The sequence below is a fragment of the Mixophyes fleayi genome, chromosome 8 (genome assembly GCF_038048845.1).
Source record: "Mixophyes fleayi isolate aMixFle1 chromosome 8, aMixFle1.hap1, whole genome shotgun sequence".
Lineage (NCBI taxonomy): Eukaryota > Metazoa > Chordata > Amphibia > Anura > Limnodynastidae > Mixophyes > Mixophyes fleayi.
The window spans coordinates 93,328,672-93,350,732 of NC_134409.1; the positions used below are offsets into that span (position 1 = coordinate 93,328,672).

Here is a 22,061-nt window from a genome sequence, read left to right on the forward strand (position 1 = left end):
ATCTGCCATAGCTATGTTCATGCATATTTATCCACAAATTTAATCAGCCATTTCTCTCAGTTGTAGACATACTGAATTACATACTTTACTCAAGGTCTGATGGAGTTGTAAATCCTTAGAGGTGTATATTATATTAATACATTGGTTTTGATTAGATATATTGGTGAGGCAGACCAAATATTGGTTGGTCTTCCCTTTTTCCAGTAAATGTTTGTAGTCAAATTGAAAATTGATCCTCTAGTTCTGCTCTGGGGCCAAGTGGCAGAATCTGTCCATGTGATCCCAGCATAATAAATTCAATGTAACTGATTTATTATTATTATTATTATTATTATTATTAATAATATCAATCATTTGTATGGCTCCACAGTTCAGAACAGTGAGGAAAACAGGACATACATAAAACGGACATTCAAGGTAGCAAAATAAATGCAGATGCGAAAACAGCGAGTAGGAATTGAACAATGAATGAATTTACAATCTAGTGGAAGTTGGCACATCTGAGACTAATGTAACTCACAGTTTAGATTTGGACTTGTGATGGTATACCAGTTTGAGTAATATACAGAAAGGTAGTTTTTCAGAGAGTGTTTCAAATTTTGAAGGCTGTGGGAGGGGGAGTCTGATCGGGCATGGTAAGGAATTCTAGTACGCCCTTGCTGTGGTATGGAATGCTTTTTAGGTGAGAGTAAGCATTGGATAAAATTGAAGCTGGTTTAGCGTAGTGACCCGAATCAGAGTCCATTCATATAAAATGCAAAAAAAAGACTGAAAATTATATCCATTGTACCAAATGAGAAGTGACACAGTATACTTGTCCTTACATGCAGAATACTGACAATTCGTTTTTGGCATATGGATCAAGAAATAAATACTGAGCAGTTTGTCACTATTAAGTAGAGATGCTCACTGACCCCAGTGTTTTGGTTTTGGTTTTGGATTTGGATTACCGTCGTGTTTTGGTTTTGGTCTTGGTTTTGCCAAACCGGCATTGCGTGTTTTGGTTTTGGTTTTGATTGGTTTTGTTTTGCTATTTTGTTTAAAAATCAATGTTTTTGGGCATAAAATAACCAAATTTAGTGCTCCACCTGTTCCTTGGATAAGTAATGTAATTGTAAAGCTAATAAATTATCAAAAAAACAGTTTAATTTCTGGTAGGCCTTCATTAATTCTACACACAAACCAGATTATCTTCCTCTCCATCTATGCATATTGGCAATGCAGCCATCGTCTTTGGATGTATATTACACCCTACACTTATAGTTAAATATGTAAAGAAATGGACAAAGGCAGTTTGGTTTCTGTCTCTCTAGGCCCCCCTCCACTTGTATAAAATACTCAAAAATTCAGCTGTTATAGACTGTACAATATTAATAGAAATGGACAAAGGTAGTTTGGTTTCTGTCTCTATAGGCCCCCCTCCACTTGTAGAAAATAGTAAAAAATTCAGCCGTTATAGACTGTTCAATATTAATTGAAATGGACAAAGCCAGTTTGGGGTCAGTCTGTGTATGACACCCTACCTTTAATGAGAAATTGCCCAAACAGCAGCCTTTCAAGACGGTACATGATATGGAAATGCCCCAAGTCCCTTTCCTCTTTGGGGGTAGATTGCACCCTACACTTACATAGAAAGTTTTAAAAAGATGTTATCGTCATCATCTTCAGCTTCATCCTCACCCTCATCAGTGTGTACGTCATCATCACAGACTATCAATTCATTGCCGCTTAAATCCGCCATTAGAGAACAGTCATTGCTTGGATATCTTGGATGGTGACGGCCTTCCTCGTGGAAGATGTAGTTAATTTCTATAAACATCATTTTTTTCCACATTTTTGGGAAGTAACCTTCTATGGCGATCACTGACTAAGTTCCCGGCTGTGCTGAACACTCGTTCAGAGTACACACTGGAGGGTGGGCAGCTTAGGTATTGCAAAGCAAGTTTGTACATGGGTTTCCAAATGGCTTGCTTTTCTTCCCAGTAAGGAAAGGGACTGTCTGACATTTCATATCAATTACCTCTTGAAAATAATCCTCCACCATCCTTTGCATATTAATACTCATATTGGATGGAGTTATGGGCAAGGTCACACATTTTTTTGAAAAATCCTTCAAAGCAGCCCAGATGTTAAACTGTTCTGGTCTTCCCTCTGCGTCTTCCCTGCTTCTTTTTTGAAAACTTATTTTTTTACGAGCAGCAGCTGCTTGAGAAACTGAAGGAGGACACGTTGTCAAGCCAAGGCCCAGTTCAGCGGACAACTTGCTAAGCAATAGCTCCTTGCAAAAGTTCACATCTCGTTCATTTTGAAGCAAATACTCAATGTAGGTCTTAAACCTTGGATCAAGCACAGTGGCCAAAACGTACTGATCCGGGTTCAAGATCTTAATAACTTGAAGATCATGGTGAAGCGAATTAAGCACTTGATCGACAAGGCAAACATACTTTGCGGAATTGCTTGCTTTCATCTTTCAGTTTCTCAAGCTGCTTTTCCAATAGTCTACTTAAAGGAATGACTTGGCTCAAACTAGCAGAATCTGCACTCACTTCACACGTCACAACTTCAAAGGATTTCAGCACCTTGCACAGCACTGAAAGGATTCCACACTGTGCAAGAGTGAAATACATCCCCCCTCCTTTCCCAATGTCATGGCTTGTGCAATGTGCTTGGATGGCTTTGCGCTGTTCCTCCATTCTCTGCAGCATGTACAGGGTGGAATTCCACCTAGTTACCACCTTTTGCTTAAGTTGGTGGCAAGGCAAGTTAAACTGCTCTTGGAGCTGCTGCAATCTCCTACATGCTGTGGCAGAATGCCTGAAATGGCCTGAAATTTTACGGGCCACTGAAAGCATCTCCTGCACCTCACGGTTATTTCGTATTAAGCTCTGCACCACCAAGTTGATGGTGTGAGCAAAACAGGGAATGTGATGGAATTCACCCAGCTGTAATGCTCGCACTATATTGTTGGCGTTATCAGAAATGACATATCCTGGGGAGAGTCCAAGTGGTATAAGCTATGTATCAATCGCATCTCTTAGTTTGCGTAACAAATTGTCAGCTCTCTGCCTGTTAGTGAAGCCGGTGATACAAAGAGTGGCCTGCCTGTGACAAATGTTACGTAGTGGTGTACATGCTGTTGCTGTTCCTGCTGGTGAAGGTGAATGAACAACCCAGTGGGCTGTCACAGTCATATAGTCTTTGGTTTGCCCACTTCCACTTGTCCACATATCTGTGGTTAAGTGGACAGTGGGCAGATTGGCATTTTTCAGCGCAATCTCGACAGTTGTACACACTTTTTGGTATAGTTGTGGAATAGCTTTACGGGAAAAATGGTGTCATGATGGAATTCTGTAACGCGGACACAAAACCTCAATTAACTGTGAAAAACCAGCTGCGTTTATTGTGGATATGGGACGCAGATCTAACACTAACATGGCAGCCATGGCGTCTGTGATTCGCTTGGCGACTGGGTGACTGCTGTCATATTTGCTTCCCCTAGCAAATGATTGTTTCACAGTTAATTGCTGAAATGTAGGACTGCTCTTTTTCTTGGCCTTACTCTGGGCTGATGATTCACCCCCAGCAGCAGCAACAGCAGCAGCAGTGGGACTAACGCTTTCTTCAGAGGAATCAATAATAGTGCAGGAGTCATCCAGCCTTAATAAGTGGGATGCAGGGCTAACTCCGAGCTCTACTGAGGATATTGATGAGGATGGTGTGGTGGGTGTATTTTGTAGCCGTCGGGATGTCGGTGAGCGGAGGGTCCTAGCTGATGATGGAGTGCTTGTAATTTTTTTGGAAGAACTTTCAGCTTTTCCCAACACTTTGCCATGAACTCTCGTCAAATGGCGTAACATAGACGAGGTTCCAAGATGGTTAAGGTCCCTCCCTCGACTGACTGTGGCTTGACATACACTACAAATGGCTATACAATTGTTGTCTGGATTGGGGTAGAAATAATTCTACACATAAGAGGTGGATTTTTTTGTTTTATGGCCAGGCATGACAATGGCCTTTTTCTTGTCACATGCCAGAACTGCTGCCACTGTTGCAGGACTTACACAAACAACCTCATTCTCATCAACTTCCTCATTAGCGCCCTTGTCGCCTACACAAATCTCCCGCTCATCCTCTTCTATTTCCATAGTGGCATCCTCAATTTGTGTATCACCGGCTACACTCGGGCTGTTCAGGCACACATCAGCAGAACTACTGAAAGGGCCCCTCTTTATGGGTACACTAACAGAATGCTCACGATTAGACATCCCACTGTTGGATAGACTCTCCACAGGGATTGGTGTCATTTGTGATTCAGAGCAAACATTATCCTCTAATGCCTCACTGTTGTCTTGCAGCTCAGCTTTGACGCGTAACAGTAGTTGTGCACTACTTGTAGGCTCAGTAACATTTTTGAATCTGCCACTAATAGAGAAAGGCAAAGGCCTCATTCTCTCTTTGCCATTGCGTGTGTAGAATGGCATGTTGGCAATTTTGTTTTTTTATCGGCACTTAACTTTTCCTCAGTTACACTTCTTTTTCGCTTCAACACAGTAAAAAAATTTTTGGTGTGTGTTTTTTTTGCCTGATTTCAAAAGACTATGTAGTTTGACATCGCCTTTCCCAGATGACGTACTGGGAACACTACCATCAGGACTGGTGACAGAACCTGGTTGCTGATTCTGCTCATATGTGGACTGCTTTGAATCCATTATAATGAGACCAAAGCACTTGTAGTGCTACAAATTGTTTTAGATACTACTGACAAATATGAATTTTGACAGCCAGAAAAATTACAGTAAAACACTGGGGAATATGGGACACCCCAAAAGCACTTTTAGTGCTAAATTTTTTTTTTTAGACTGCTGACAAATTTATATGGATTCGGATCTCAGGGAACCGAGCCCGCCCATCTATACTATTAAGTAACAACAATGTTGTAAGTGACAAATATAAGGAGCAGTCCTTAAAAGAGATGGACTCTGCTGAGATACATCTCTACTGCAACACAGTGTCAGTCATTTTAAGGGTATGTATTCACAGGCAGTTGTAAAGACATCAATGTGCATTACCCTGTGTGGTGTTCACTAAATGGTAAATGCAGCATGACCAGATCTCTGAATGGTGATCCGTATATCACTTTGAGACCAGAATTATCAGTATTCACGATAATTGCCTCAGATGCCATTTCGGCCAAAAATGCATCATGTTGCATCCATGATCCTTCCACCATTCAAGGTCAGAACCATGAACACTCTAATATATAGTACAGGGAATTAAGTCACATCTAATTGCTCTGCAATGAAGGAGTTATTTGAGAAAATAGAGTTGGGGCTGTACTTTTATCTTGATTAATGAAAAACGATAATAAAAAAAACCCCATAAAATCACATTATTATTTTTTTCATTTAAAAGTAAAAAAGTTACTATTTTTGATCATTTTTATTTAGTCAGTTTGTAAAAGTTTCAAACCATGAGTTTGGCAGAAGATTGAAAAACACTGCTCTACACTGATACAAGGTAGTTTGTGATTGGTTACAACTTATTTGACCATGTAGTTAAAAATAAGTCGATTAAAGAAAGGAAAGGACTTGTGCAAATACATATTCCGCAGAAGCCAGAGACGTCAGAGACGTTAGACGCAGCTTTAAGGGTTATAAACCTTTCAGATAAAGAATTGAAACCTGAACATATCAGTCTCCTTAGTAAAGGATTATCCTTTTCACCATCTAAACAAATGAATAGATTTGAATGGGAAAAGGACTTAGCTCTTTTTTCTAGAAAAATTCTTCTCAAAAAATTTTATGAAATGAACAAAAGAAATGATGGTAGTATAAAAGAGGATGATACATATACTTCCCAAATCAGATCAACCCCGGTCCTTTTGAATACCACTGATGATATTATAGCCCTGGAAATATTGGAAGAATTACAGGACTTACAATCAGAGAATAGATCTCTAAACGTACCAATACAAACAAATATAAAATCTACTCTGAAAAAGAAGTCTTCTTTTTTACCAGATACTGTCATATGTCCACAGGTTAAAACCTTTGTAGATCTAGTATCTAGGGATCTAGATAAATTATATGATAAAACACAAAGATACCAATTGATTAACGGGAACTTAGACAAAACAGAAATTCATGCACTAAGAGAAATAGAAAGTTGGACAGATGTTGAAATTAAACCCTCAGACAAAGGGGGAAATATTGTTTTATGGGCAAAAGATAAGTACATAACAGAAATTAACCGACAGTTAAATGACACAACTTGCTACAAACGCCTAATATTCAACCCCACGGCTAATTTTCTGAGTATTTACAAATCCATAATTACAAAAGCATTTGATAATAGAATACTAACTAAACAAGATTATGAGTATCTCATGGTAGAGAATCCAAGAATACCAACAATGTATATACTCCCGAAAATACATAAGAACGAAAAAAATCCCTCGGGAAGACCCATTATATCGGGGATAGGGGGACTGACTGAAAAAGCCAGTAAATACGTAGATCAATTCTTACGCCCCTTTGTTTGTAGCTTACATTCATATGTCAGAGACACCTTGGATGTGTTGTCTAAAATACAAGAAATTACAGTGAGTGGAGATGTCTACTTGGCATCATATGATGTAGAATCTCTTTATACTAACATAAATCACAAAGATGGACTGAAAGCGACACAATATTTTCTAAGTATGAACACTAACTCTGATCGGAATGAACTTATCATTACCCTCTTACAATTTATTCTAACGAGGAATTACTTTTTATTTGATGAGAGATTCTATCTTCAGATTAGGGGTACCGCTATGGGGACATGTTGTGCTCCGACTTACGCCAACCTATTTTTAGGTTGGTGGGAGAAGGAAGTAGTGTTTTGTGAAATTAACGATAAATATACCAAACATGTCTTACTTTGGCTCAGATATATAGACGACATCCTGATTTTGTGGGATGGAGACATATCTCTGTTCAATGATTTCACTACAATTCTGAACAGTAACGATTTAAATCTAAGACTCACCTCAGAAATTGATCTTGAAAGGATCAATTTCTTAGATTTAATAATTTACAAAAACGCTGATGGCACCCTAGATACGGATGTATATAGAAAATTGACTGCTACTAACAGCATATTGCACTGTTCAAGTGCACACCATCCAGCAGTAATCAAAGGTATACCCAAAGGGGAACTATTACGAATGAAACGAAACTGTTCTAATAAACAAACCTTTGATAAAAGATCAGAAGAACTTATAACGAGACTTAAAAACGGGATATGGAAGAAGAAAGATTAGAAACGCTAAAAATTTTGTATCAAAGAAAGATAGAGAATCTCTGATCTACTCCTCTGAAAATCAAAAACATGACATTTATCCATCAAAGGTCAGGATGATCGGTACCTTTTGCAAAGAATGGAAAGAACTCCTTGATATATTCCAACATCACTGGCATATTCTTCTCTTAGATTCGGTTTTAAAAAATATCTTAGGCGAAAGAATTTCCGTCAGTTGGAGAAGATCCAAAAATCTTAATGATTGTTTTGTTCATAGTCACTTTCAAAAGGATATACCTAAAAGGAATAAAACTAAAGGCTTCTACCCATGCGGGTCATGTAAAACATGCCAATATACAGTCACGACAAAAGACTATACGGATAAGTATGGTAAGATCTGGAAAATAGATGACTTTTTGAATTGTAACTCCTCTGGGGTGATATATTGTCTAACATGCCCTTGTTCTAAAATATATGTTGGCATGACCAGCCGCCCCTTCAAGAAAAGACTCCTAGAACATGTAGGAAATATCAAGAATGCGGAGAAGGATCGAAATAACAACAAAAAAATAACTTCGGTAGCGAAACATTATCTATTTTTTCATAATAGTAACCCAAAATTTGTGAAAGCTTATAATATGGAACAAGTACACATGGGGATTCGTGGAGGAGACTTACAAGGAGAACTCTTGAGAAGAGAAACCAAAAAGATCTTTATCATGGGTAGCCTGATACCGGAAGGCCTTAATGATTATACCAGCTATTTGGCTTTCCTTTAACAAATCAATTTAATTTTAAAAAAGTACTGGAGTATTAAAAATAATTATAGAAATAATGGAGATATATAGATACAATATCTGACTCACTTATGTACATAATAACACAAAATCACCCCCTTCCCCCCTTTCCCCCCCCCCCCTTTTTTTTCTGCATTTTTAATATTGATTAATCACTTGCCAGCGAACTGGCTCTTAATCCATCAAATCATGCTTACAACATGATGGATGGTCTAAATCACCTATAAAAGTTAAACGTTACATAAGATTCATCACACAGTTCTACACATCAGTTTTTGATCTTAATCACTTCACTAGGATGTGATATTTGATTAATATCACCCTTAACAATAAATTATTTTAGTCTATAGCACAATTCCAGTTGATAACCAAATTAGTTTTAAATACACCAAAGGTACTCTAGTACCTATATTGCACTTTATAGATATCCTATTTGTATTTATACAATATAGGATTAATGTATATAAATGTAGTATATCTTTACTCACCTTAGTATCACAGGATCAATTTATGTATCATAATTTCATACTTATACCTTTGATAAATTAAGGGTGACATGTAACCTATGATAAGGCAATTTACTGCGGACACCCACTTGAACATTCTTAATAATGATCTACGTTAATACATAGTATAATTCTAGTAGACAATTTTAGTTAGATAAAATATACTCAAGGTAGCTTTACTGCACCTAATGTATATTATATCTATACTCATATGATATAAGACTGCTGTATACAAATACAGAATACTGTCTTTATCTTAGTATTATAGGATCATTCTATGCATTATTACTGTATATTCATACCTATCGTTGATCAGTGGTGATATATAATACATGATATTGTGAACTGCTAATGGCAATTCACTGAAAATACTTACCAGAATACGCTCAGAGATCTTGTTTATTAAATGAAACTCCACCTTAAATCCTATGAAAATTCATAAGCAATAATACCAATCAAAGCTTGAAACTAAGTTCCCTTTCTAAGATTTCAGAACACCTTTTATCCGATACTCTATAGGCAGATACCGCTGTCCATCATCCCCGAGAGATCTACCATATGATTGGATCTCTATTAATGACGTAGATGAAGGGAGGGTCTGTATACAGATTAAATATCCAATCATTGCTATGGCTCGTCTTGCCTTGAAAAAGCACACAAGCGAAACGCGCGTCGGCGTTCGCTGTGTCTCTCACGCTCTGCTGATGTTACACTCTTAACTCACTAACAGTTTAGCTAGATATCAGCGTACTCATATTTAGTTAGATCAAGCTCAGGCTTGGCAAATATATATCATACTCTGGTGGTCAATTACGCTAGTCAATGGGGATATTATGATAAGAGATAGATCTCCTTAACCTCTGGACAATACTTAGCTTAGCTAACGGCATTCATATTTATGTGCCAATCATGCCATCTGTATTGTAGCAACTCCAAAGTGCCAAGCGTATTAAGCCATCAATTTAATAAACCAGCACACGACATCAGGACATAGGGTCTATATTTGAACAACCACAATAAAATTATATCTGTGTCTTAATATACTATGACAGTTTAATGAGCTTGAATCACAAACAGAGTCATTTTATACATTAATTGATATCAGCCTCAGATAGCTAATTATTGCTTCTATATTTAAGTGAACAAGGTTGCTCACCTTAATATGTTTATAGATATTATAATTTATCACCTTGTCTCATTATAAGAACATATATGCTATCAAATACTATTATATCAGACATTATTGACCAACAAATTACACAACAACTGTATCTAAATCAGCAGAATAATTTAATACTATAATATATAATATAGAATCTTTGTATTTATTATATTCCAATTGCGTGAGAACACAGCGATTTGCAGCTAGATCTGCATTTTTACTCTCACTCAGCACATGTTTTTAATATATTTCGCTAGTTGTTAGATATATTATTTTTAATGCATACTAATAAAATGTTATTTTAATTCCAATACCCCGGAGTGCCTCTTAACATACTTTCTTTTCTTCTGGTTCTGCAAATACAAGTATGTCAGTATTTACTTTATCACACGTGCAAATAACAAAATTATTTTTTTTACTTTTAGGTGTTTAAGCTTGTAAATCAACAAGAAAGTTGTAATCCTGATGTCTTGGTGAATTTGGCTTGTACATATTTTTTTTTGGGAATGTATAAAGAGGCCGAGGAGGCAGCAAATAAAGGTAGGAGAGTCATTACTGCAGTAGATTGCATTATCATTATCTTTAACTGTAAATGAAACTTCCACCTTTTTGTAGTTATTTTTGTCTGTTGAATGTGTGAGTTTGACCCCAAGGATATATTCTTGCACATAACCCTCTCCTATATCTAACTGTTGTTTAGATGCACTGTAATGTACAGAGCATTGTTATGCATATTTTGTTGCTATCCAATAACGATTGTCGAATCTCGATTTGTGTTTCCAACGCACAAATATTTATTCTCAAAAAGTAGCAGAATAATTCATGCGAAATAATAATAAGTACAGCCGTTACTTATCGCAGGCGCTCTGGATCCAGTGAACAGTCATTCAGGTCTGAAGTCTGTGGTCAATGTGACTGAACACTAGATGAGAGCTACTGCTTATATGCAAAAAGAAATACAGTGAAACAATGCAGATGGTATGGCTTGCTTCTATTGGTCCAGGCTTCAGGAAGGTCCAGAGGGTTGCAGATCATAGGCTGGTTCAATCTAAGGAATCCAAAGGTGGGGGTCATCTCTCCAGGGGATGTGCTCTGTTCTTCCCGTCAAAACTCCAATTACAACCAGTCCATTAGCATTTTACAGTCAGCATCATATTAAAGCTTTATTCCCTAACATCAATAACTAGAGTATGCAATGTGCGATCTCTTCGCCGAATGCACCGGACAGCTGCTGATGTAAAGGGGATGTAAAGGGGATTAATATGATATCAGACATGACACATTTCCTTCAACCTGAACCATATGTATCACTAATATGCATATAGCTTATAATATTACACATAAACCCTACTATATTTCGACATAAAAAACTATGTGTTGCAACTACGATTAATGTGTACTATTTACAAATGTTTGTGTTGGTGCGAATGTATACAAAAGTGTAAAAACTGTTATTGCTACGTGTTGCGGCTGGATACGCCCTTCCACGCTGTAGCGTGCACTACGCATAATTTCAGACAAAGACAATCAAGTTTGCTCGATATAAATTGAAATGACTTTATCCAATTTGCTCACTTCGACAGCATCTATAAAGTACTATTTAGATCTAATTTACCTTCTTTCAAGGTGGGGCAGCTGTTTGCAGACCTCTGTGAATGCAAGACCATCACCGATGCTTCACAAATTGATGTTATTGGGTTTGAACTGTCTTGTGCAAATAGCTTTTTGCGCTACTTATTTCAAACTGCTGACATTGGCAGTACAGACATAGACAGAGGCTGGATAAGCTGATTCTCTGCTCACATAAATGAATCACTGTACTAGGGTTTGGGCATTCAGACTCCTGTCATCTCTTTCCCCCATTATCCACAGCCCTCACTGTGCAGTGCCCCTGGATAAGGTAAATGCTACTGTGTAGATACCGGGTTTATGTGGCCTAATTATACCAACTTCACGCTAGATGGCTAGGCAGGGGTGCTTACTATGCCAGGAAAGCCTACCCAGTACCTTCTACCTTCTAGGGTTCTTATAGTCACACAGGCAAATGCAGTTAGAAAAGTACAAGAGTACATTTATTGTAACAAAAACAGTCACTAGCGATACTATATACAAACAAAATATAAAGATTTCTTGTAGATGATTCAGCGCTAGCCTTACATTTCATCTCAGGATTATACTCCATATTGTTTCCAAAAAAGATCTAAAGATCTAAAAAAAAAAAAAAAAGGCACAAGATCCTGGCGTGATATTGCTTTTTCATAAAAATTGGTTTTATTTTATCACGCTAGCATCTTGTGTTTTTTGTCTTTTTTTTACATGTGTATGGGAAATATGAATAAAGATTTCATTATATATTATATTAAGATATCAAAATATAATAAGCACACATTTGAATATATCATTTATGTTTTGAGGTAAGAATAGCGCTGAATCCTCTCTAAGAAATCTTTATATCTTTGTTAAATTTATAGATATGTGTATCATCTAATTAGAGATTAATCTGGCTGCTTTTATGTTTGGAGCTCTAATAGTGCTAATATATTTAAGCTATATGCATACAGTAAACAAATGTCAGGCAGGCTTACAACATTATCTGCCCATTATCTACATTTAATTAGATACTGCATTAGCACTCTGGTGAGCTGGGGAACAATAACAGGACTATAAAAAGTACATGTTGTTCTATTCCACCTTTTGTAAGAAATGAGGGACAGGATGGTTAAGGTAATATCAGACTCTTTTCTTGGCAACGTTACACCCTAACATAACAGATAAGAAACCTAATCCATTTCCTCTCTGGATGAAATCTTTAAACAATTATCTTATTCAAACGCTTGAGACACATCTCCCTTACCATTACTAACTTCCCTTATTGCACACATAACTTGTTATGGAATCGTTATTTCACTACTGACAATGCACGCATGCACACTCGCAACATTTCAAAAAGCAAAATCAGGACACAAATAAGCACCTTAAGAGAATTTCATATTTGAATCTTAGGCTTTTAAAGGAGCACAAAGTTTTCTGGTGATTAACAAAGAAACCCACAGGGACTATCTGATGGACTATCTGGACACCTATAGGTGTTTGGAACAGCAGAAAACTACTGTTTTCATTGTGGCTGCGGCAGTGTTGTTGTCAGCCTGGGTGTGATCACATGAACTTCACTCACTTGCTCCTCAATCTGACACCTGTCTTGATTGGCTACTACTGCTTAAAATACCTGTCAGTTTCACTGAGCCTTTGCTGGTTATCATCATCATCACCATTTATTTATATACCGCAACTAATTCCACAGCGCTGTACGGAGAACTCGGTCACATCAGTCCCTGCCCCATTGGGGCTTACAGTCTAAATTCCCTAACACACACACACACACACACACACACACACAGACTAGGGTCAATTTGTTAGCATCCAATTAAACTACCACTATGTTTTTGGAGTGTGGGAGGAAACCGGAGCACCCGGAGGAAACCCACACAAACATGGGGAGAACATACAAACTCCTCACAGGTAAGGCCATGGTCGGGAATTGAACTCGTGACCCCAGTAATGTGAGGCAGAAGTGCTAACCACTTAGCCACCGTGATGCCCATCACGTTTCAACGCTTTATTCTCCGTGCTCCTGTTCCTGAGAATATTCTGCTCCTGTTTGATACTCTGTTTTGACCTCTGTCTGTGACCTGGTCACAGCCAGAGGTCTATACAGGATAGCTGCCTGGATAGACCTTTTGCTTGTGACCCGACTACTTATATCGCTGTCTGGACCTATCCTTTTCCTGTTGTTTGACTTTGCCTTTCGTCTGTGAGACACCACCCAGCCGCAGGATCGTGATGCCCGCTACCTGCTTCATCGGATTCATTTGTGTCAGCTGTGTTTCACCATTCAGATTGACAGCTCAATCTTGCTCCAGCACCTTCCCTTGTACTGTGTTGTTCCCCAGCTCTTTTCTCTACTCTACACTGCCAAACTGTTTTACTGGTGGAGTTTGGTGCTACAAACCATTGCAACTCAGTATATTCTGGTCCAGGTGCATCCTGCTTACATGTTGCCATAGAGATCTCTGCTCTGAATTGATTTGAGTTGGAGTTGGTTTTGAGTTGAATTTGTCCAGAGCTGTCCACAGATACCGAATATGTGAAGGTTGCTATTTAATTTGGAATGATGATTTGAGGCCCTTGACTACATGGTCTGGTGTGGAAATAGTAAGAGCCACTGATTTTGCATAATTTATTTTAAATTAGATAAATTACCAAACTTTTAAAACGCCAACATTGGGTTTGGGAGTGTTGTAACTGGATTTGTAATTACAGCCAGTAGGTAATTAGCAAATAGCGCTAGACCAGTGGTTCCCAAACTTTTTCTAGTTCGCGGCACCCTTAGAGTCTCCATAATTTTTTCAAGGCACCCCTCCAAAATTATTACAGAGCAGTCCCGTTTTATAAGTAGTTGGATAAAAATAACGTAATAAATATTTAGGTCAGGACAGAAATACTTAGTAAGTTGTTTGCAAAAATAATACACATAACTCCAAGGGAAAATAATATTTTTAACTTTTTTTTTTTTTTTTTCAATTATATTTCTGTCAAAGAATAATTTACAGCTAATCTTCAGAGGAATAAGATCAAACAAAATAAAACAACATGTACAAAAATCATTACACTGTGACCATTCATCTTCACACTGTGTGCCCTCCTTCATCCACACACTATGTGCACTCCTTCATCCACACACTGCGTGCCCTCCTTCATCCACACACTGCGTGCCCTCCTTCATCCACACACTGCGTGCCCTCCTTCATCCACACACTGCGTGCCCTCCTTCATCCACACACTGCGTGCCCTCCTTCATCCACACACTGCGTGCCCTCCTTCATCCACACACTGCGTGCCCTCCTTCATCCACACACTGCGTGCCCTCCTTCATCCACACACTGCGTGCCCTCCTTCATCCACACACTCTGTGCCCTCCTTCATCCACACACTGCGTGCCCTCCTTCATCCACACACTCTGTGCCCTCCTTCATCCACACACTGCGTGCCCTCCTTCATCCACACACTCTGTGCCCTCCTTTATCCACACACTCTGTGCCCTTCTTTATCCACACACCCTGTGCCCTCCTTCAACAATAAAGTTGGAAGATACAAGGGTTTTTCCCCCTTCTACCTGACACACTTTCTTATGCAGCTGTGTCTGTGATTTGCTGTGATGACAAAGAACCCCCTTAAAATATTGGTGGTTGGATGCACCACTAGGCGAGCAACGGTGGTGCCGAAAGATCAAAACTTGCGATGAACATCTTTAGGTCGCTAAATGACTTCAACGGTGAAGTCTGAGAGTCGTCACTTGGTTGCACGGCTCCACGGCTGGTGCCAATGCTGGGTTCTGGTTGTTATCAAGGAGACACTTTAGGCTGGGAACGGTCCGATTGAGTCGAGAAATGCAGGTCTGGAGGCAGAATAGGACCCTCTGCATGGCACCAGTTAATGGCTTGGCAGAGACCAACTTAGTGCCCCTTGGGAAATCTTGTTTTGAGATGGTCCAATATCGGGATACCGCCCAATAGGAACACGTGAGCCCAAGCTATTAGGCCTGTGGGGTGATGTAGGCCTCAAGCGGATATGTGGCCTTCTGGTGATGATCGGGCTCAGAAGTGAATTTTTGAGAATCCCTGTGGTACAGAGTGTGGAAACTATCATAATACTTTTGGGAAAAAGGAATCCCTGATAGTGGACGATTTATATCAGTCTGGTGAGGAGCTGTAAGAAAAGTATTTACTTATTATGGCCGCTAATCTATGCCCTCCACTTTACAAAAGGATTATTACTGCAATGTCGCTTTGCACAAAATCAGTTTACATCTGCTAGTGAATAGTACATCTTTACATATAAATGCATTTAAGATTTGAACATTTAATATTCCTACCTAACACTTGAAATCGTACAATATTATACATAACAGATATAATAGCGTTGCAGTTTAAGATATATTGAATGTATATGTTCTTATTAACTGCTTGAATACTTGCTTTTTCCTTAGCACAGTCCCTGAACTGAGCTCTATAAGAAAATGTTTTAGGAAATGCTTCATTACATGATCCAGTTATAACAGGCATATGTGAGCATACTGTATATGCTTCTGTACATATCTTGCAAATATATTTTTACAGTTTTTTTTCTAATTTATTATTTTATTTCTTTTTTAGGACCCAAAAGTCGCCTGCAGAATCGCTTGCTCTTCCACTTGGCCCACAAGGTATAAAATACTATCTGATAAAACCTGTATGGGTTTCATGGGCACAAATTAATTAACTTAAAACAAGTTTTCATTGGTTAGTATATGTAAAATTGTAGCAGACCCTAAAAGTTATTTACTAATCGTGAAACATACACACGTGCAGATAATTTCATTTTGCATGATTGTGCCTATGTGACTTCTTCTCCAAACGGTTTCTGTGGCCATTTCTGGGGTTGCAGTCTTACATAAGAATATACTGTTTGTCTTTGTTTTAGGGGACACTGCGATACATTGGAGTAGTGGCACTTTAACATTCGAACATTTTGAATGGCTTGCTACTCCCTTGGGAAGCATCCTCAGTTTTTTCAAAGTTCCCTCTGGAGTAGGGTGTTTTTTTACTTCAAGGGTTTCTTGCTAGCTATTTACTTATTTATTTATTTATTTTCACTTTTTTTTTTTTTTCTCTGTATTAATAAGATTAGGGATGACTCCAAAGGGCTTGGTGGCTGCCTTCACCCTGGGTCCCTAATAGGGGTAGAGTAGCGTATAATGGTCTGTTAATATCTGTTAAAGATTGTCACGAACAGCACTCACCTGAGTCTGTGTGATACATATGTGACACAGGGTTAACCAAACAACAACCACCTGGTCTGTCTAAAATGATTAAATCCTTCCCTATCTATGCCACACACTAGCTTTGCGATACTAATTACCACCACCAAGGTTTTTTCGGACAAGAGCTGACACTCTTATTTAGGAAGCCTTCAGGTTCTCCCTAGCATTAATCTAACACAATTTACTTTAATTAGAGCTCACATAAACCACAAGGTTTGCACAGTTTCAATTAGGTAGCGTCTGGACCAAACTGTCGCGTGAATTCGTAAGAACACAGAGACTAGAACTTATTAAGTGTAATTTAATATGGAAAATACATCCACAATGCTTAAGATAAAAAGATAATAAAAGACATACAAATATAGTGCAATTGTTTCTTATAAAATAAAAAGGATAAAACACAGAATTGATACCTCACTTAGAATCAAGTTTCTGGTGCTCAAATGCTTTCACATTTGTGTCCTGCCATAGATGGTATAAGGTGCTACCCTTATCTACCAGCCCCCTCTGGGTAGTTTACCATACACAAAACCCATTGATCTAACAGCTTCTAAGAGAACCATGTCACACTATTTCTAGGAAGTAATTCACAAACATATATTTGCAGATTTATGCCTAAAAATTAGCTTGCACATGACACCTCCCCCGTTCTAGAGGGTGTCATATTTTAAAACTGAATTCCTTTTGTCTATACAGTATTACATATAGGCTATATTAGCCCATGGCCTCATTGAGCCAGACCACATTCTGAGCGATACATAAAAGTCTATTCACGTGTCACAAATAGTCTAGATCTCACCCCGGGAGTCCTTTGAACTGCCCCCAGGTGACACTTATATCTGTTCACACTGGGGTGTTCAAAGTAGGGATGTGCACCGGCGACTTTTGAGGTCTCGTGTTTTGTGTTTTGGATCCGGATTTTCATTATTTTTGGGGTTCGGATTTGTCTCGCAAAACACTTGACGAAAGGTCTCGGTTCGGATTTAAGGTTTTGGATTCGGATTTTTTTTGAAAAAAACATAAAAAGTTTAAAAATCAAGTTTTTGGGCTTATTTTCACTCCTACGCTATTATTAACCTCAATAACATTTAATAACAAGCATTTCCACTAATTTACAGTGTATTCTGAACACCTCAAAATATAGTTATTAGTCCAAAACGTTGCAACGAGGTATCTTTCTGGACTGTGTAGTGGAGTGGTCCCCACAATATAATAAGAAAACCATCAACTGGTATAAATCGCACCGAATAAAATACCTGGACTGCGTAGAGGAGTGGGTCACCACAATATATATTAAAAACCCTGAACTTGTATGATTCGCACCAATAAATGTATCTGGACTGCGTAGAGGAGTGTGTCACCACAATATATATAATAAGATAACCATCAACTTGTATGATTCGCACCAATAAATGTACCTGGACTGCGTAGAGGAGTGGGTCACCACAATATATATTAAAAACCCTGAACTTGTATGATTCGCACCAATAAATGTACCTGGACTGCGTAGAGGAGTGGGTCACCACAATATATATAATAAGAAAAGACTCAAGCTTTCAAGTGTAGTGTTTATAAAATATAAACAACAATACAGTAGTTTTAGTCAGAGCACGTCAATACCTCTTGTTTTAAATTATGACAGGGCATTTTACTTTTGGTTTAATTTCTTGAATTTGTTTAAATTTGGTTTTACTTTTTGAACATGGCAAACGACTGTTGATTGGTCACATAATGCAAAAAAAAAAGTTCCAAGATGGAATTGTCCTTGGGCCCTCACACCCACCCTTATGTTGTTGAAATAGGACATGCACACTTTAACAAACCAATCATTTCAGCGACAGGGCCTACCAAACAACTTTGGCTGAAATGATTGGTTTGTTTGGGCCCCCACACCAAAAAAGCTATTCATCTCTCCCTGTACAGACTAAACAGGCTCTACTGAGGCAAGATGTCGTCCTCATCCTCAACCTCTGATTCCTCTCCCCCTACAGTGTGTACTTCCTCCTCATCACACATTATCAATTCGTCCCCGCTGGACTCCACAACCACAGGTCCCTCTGTACTATCTGGAGGGCAGTGCTGTACTTCATTGAGGAATTGATTATTCATTTTTATAAACATCATTATTTCAACGTTTTGAGGAAGCAACCTCCTTCGCCGCTCACTGACCAGGTTCCCCACTGCACTAAAAACTCTTTCCGAGTACACACTGGAGGGGGGACAACTCAGTTAAAAAATAGAGCCAGTTTGTACAGGGGCTTCCAAACTGCCTTTTGGAGTTCTACCACGTCACTACCTCTAGTTAATTTAGATTGCAAGGCTTGTAAATATAAATACTTTGAAGATAAAAAAAGCAGGCTGCACAGACTGTGGAGCTAGAAAGTGAAATTAAATGGACCACGTTACTTTGGTGGCTATCTATGCCCCCCCGCCCTACACTTGTAGTTGAATATAAATAAAGCAGCCTGCATAGACTGTAGAACTAGAAATTCAAATATACAAAGAAATGGACAAAGGCAGTTTGGAATCTGTCTGCATCAGATCCCCTCTCCACTAGGAGTAAAACAGAAAACTTTTCAGCCGTTATATAATCTAGAATATAAATAGAAATTGAGAAAGGCAATTTGGTATCTGTCTGCATCATAATCATCAACATCCTCCTCAGCGCCAGCTACATCAATATCCTCCTCCCAGTGTACAACATTCACACCTTCATTAGCCAAATCTGTAACTGGACTGTGGGTGATCCTTCCAGCATATGCAGAGGGCGTGCTGCAAATGGTGGATGGAGTCACCTCTTCCCGTACAGTGATGGGAAGGTCAGGGTTCACAACCAACAACACCCTTTGACTCGCCTTGGGGATTTGTGATGTCATCTGTTTATAAGGCAGAGTTCTTTGCTGTTTTGTTGTTGTTGCTGACAGCATAACTCTCTTAAATTTTTTGTAGGGGGGGGAGGAGGGCTTAGATCCTTGGGTGAAGCTGGACCACTAGTCATGAACACGGGCCAGGGCCTAAGCCGTTCCTTGCCACTACGTGTCGTAAATGGCATATTGCCAACTTTACGTTTCTCCTCAGATGATTTTAAGTTTCTCTTTTTGCTATTTTTTGAGAACTTGGGCTTTTTGGATTTTACATGCCCTGTACTAGGAGATTGGGCATCGGGCTTGCCAGACGACGTTGATGGCATTTCATCGTCTATGTCATGACTAGTGGCAGCAGCTTTAGCATTAGGAGGAAGTGGGTCTTGATCTTTCCCTACTTTATCCTCCAAATTTTGGTTTTCCATTATATGTAGCACAAGAGAGCGTACCCCTAAGCCACACACACTCGGCAAAGCCTTTAAAAATTATATGCGGCACAGGAGAGTAGCACTGGACTTATACTGCTGAATCAGTGAACTTTGTAATAGCAGTACCACTGGACTTATACACTGCTGAATCAGTGAACTTTGTAATAGCAGTACCACTGGACTTTTACTGCTGAATGTGTGAACTTGGTAATATTGCAGTTCCAATGGGCTTATATACTGCTGGATTGGCTTTGCAAATTTGGTTATAATTATTTTTTTTTTTAATTTTTAATTTTAATTTTTTATATAACTTTTTTTTTATTTTTTAAAAACTTGGGAATAATGGGGAAATAACTATGCCCTTAGAAGCACAGAGCACAGGACACAGCACCACTGGACTGAACAGGACACAGCGCAGGATCCAGCAGCACTACTGAACTCAGCAGGACAGAGCACAGGACACAGCACCACTGGACTGATACTGCAGAATGTGTGAACTTTGTAATATTGCAGAACCACTGGACTTTTACTGCTGAATGTGTGAACTTGGTAATATTGCAGTACCAATGGGCTTATACTGCAGGATTGGTTGTGCAAATTTTGTTGTAATTAAAAAAAAATGTAATTAGTTTTTTGTATTTTTTTTAAATAACTTTTTTTTTATTTTTTTAAACACTTTGGAATATTGGGGAAATAACTATGCCCTTAGAAGCACAGAGCACAGGACACAGCACCACTGGACTGAACAGGACACAGCACAGGACCCAGCAGCACCACTGACCTCAGAAGGACAGAGCACAGGACACAGCACCACTGGACTGAGCACAGCACAGCACAGAACTTAACTGAACAGCACAGAACTTAACTGAACAGCACGAGATATAGCAGGACAGAGGACCACCTAACACACCCTCCCTCTACCCTGATCAATGCCCGAGTGAAGATGGCGGCGACTAGCGGGAAATTTATAGGATCCGAGTATCGCGAGATCCGACAACGGGATTATGAGTCAGAGCCTCAGTTTCAGATTTGAATTTGGCGCCAATACCCGGATCTGTCTCGGATCCGACTCGGATCGGCAACGTTCGGGTGGGCTCGGATTTCATAAATCCGAGTGCGCTCATCTCTAGTGCAAAGCCATCAAACACATTTACATCCGACTCTGCGTCTTTAACTGTTACACTAACTTATCTATGGATTCATTTGATACAACCTATTTACACTGCAGTTATGAATTATCCGTTATAAATAACTGCAAGCTCTCTATGTTCACGACAAAGATAATATTGTGTACTTCTTTAACTGTCTTCATTTAATGAGTATGTGGGTTACCATTTAGTATAGTTAATTACCATTTTATTGTATCTAATTTTGTTATAATAGATGTGGTCTTATTTTATTGCAATATTGTCAGGTATATTTAGATTTGTGTATTTTACTGCCTTCATGTCTGAGAAGAGGACTTCGAAGCCTAAAGGGGCCGCTTGAAAAATCTGTGCAATACTATGCTTGTACCAAATGTAATGCTAAATTATCTTGTCCACAGTCTGACACCGATGCCCAGTGTGCAGTGTGTGAGGCAGTCATGTGATCAGTGTTCGCTCCCGACTGTGCAGACAGTCTTGGAGGAACCGATTTGGGCTAAAGAGGTAGGTGTTTCTTCTTCTCTCAATACACTACACATTCAGCTTTTACAGCCTGTACCATCCACTAGTGGTGCTACCCAGGCTGAGGCTGGTTTGACATTTACTCTGGCTGAGTCTACCCAGGTTCTGGCAAAGGCTGCTTCCTCGTTGGAACGCCTTCTGGCCGCCCCATACTGGATGTCTGGTTCCTGAAATGCTTCCGGTTCCCCTTTCAGAATGTGAGGCACTTTCAGATGAGGGTGAAGAATTGATTCCAGATTCTGAAAGGGAGGATCCTTATAGTGCGGCAGATACGTCCAAATTACAGGGTATGGAGAAATTAATGTTGAAAGTCAGACAAACCTTGGAATTTACTGAACCCGAGGATACAGTGTCTTCTGGCTTTTCCCTTTTTAAAGGGCAGAAGAAACAGACTATTTGTTTTCCTCAAAGCAATCATGGCTACAGCTTGGGTCAATAAGGCTATTCAGACCTTGGCGGAACAGCTTTCTAAAGGTTTACAAGAAAACCGACCAAGA

General features: G+C 39.0%; 1 protein-coding gene across 3 annotated transcripts in view; it reads left to right on the forward strand.

Moving 5' to 3' along the window:
• IFT56 (intraflagellar transport 56) overlaps positions 1 to 22,061 on the forward strand; it is a 116,728-nt gene that overhangs the window by 4,466 nt on the left and 90,201 nt on the right. For all 3 annotated transcript variants that reach the window (XM_075182888.1, XM_075182887.1, XM_075182889.1), the window contains exons 4-5: positions 10,172 to 10,286; positions 15,959 to 16,008. In XM_075182888.1, coding sequence (XP_075038989.1) covers positions 10,172 to 10,286; positions 15,959 to 16,008 — 165 coding nt within the window. The remainder of the gene's footprint in view (positions 1 to 10,171; positions 10,287 to 15,958; positions 16,009 to 22,061) is intronic.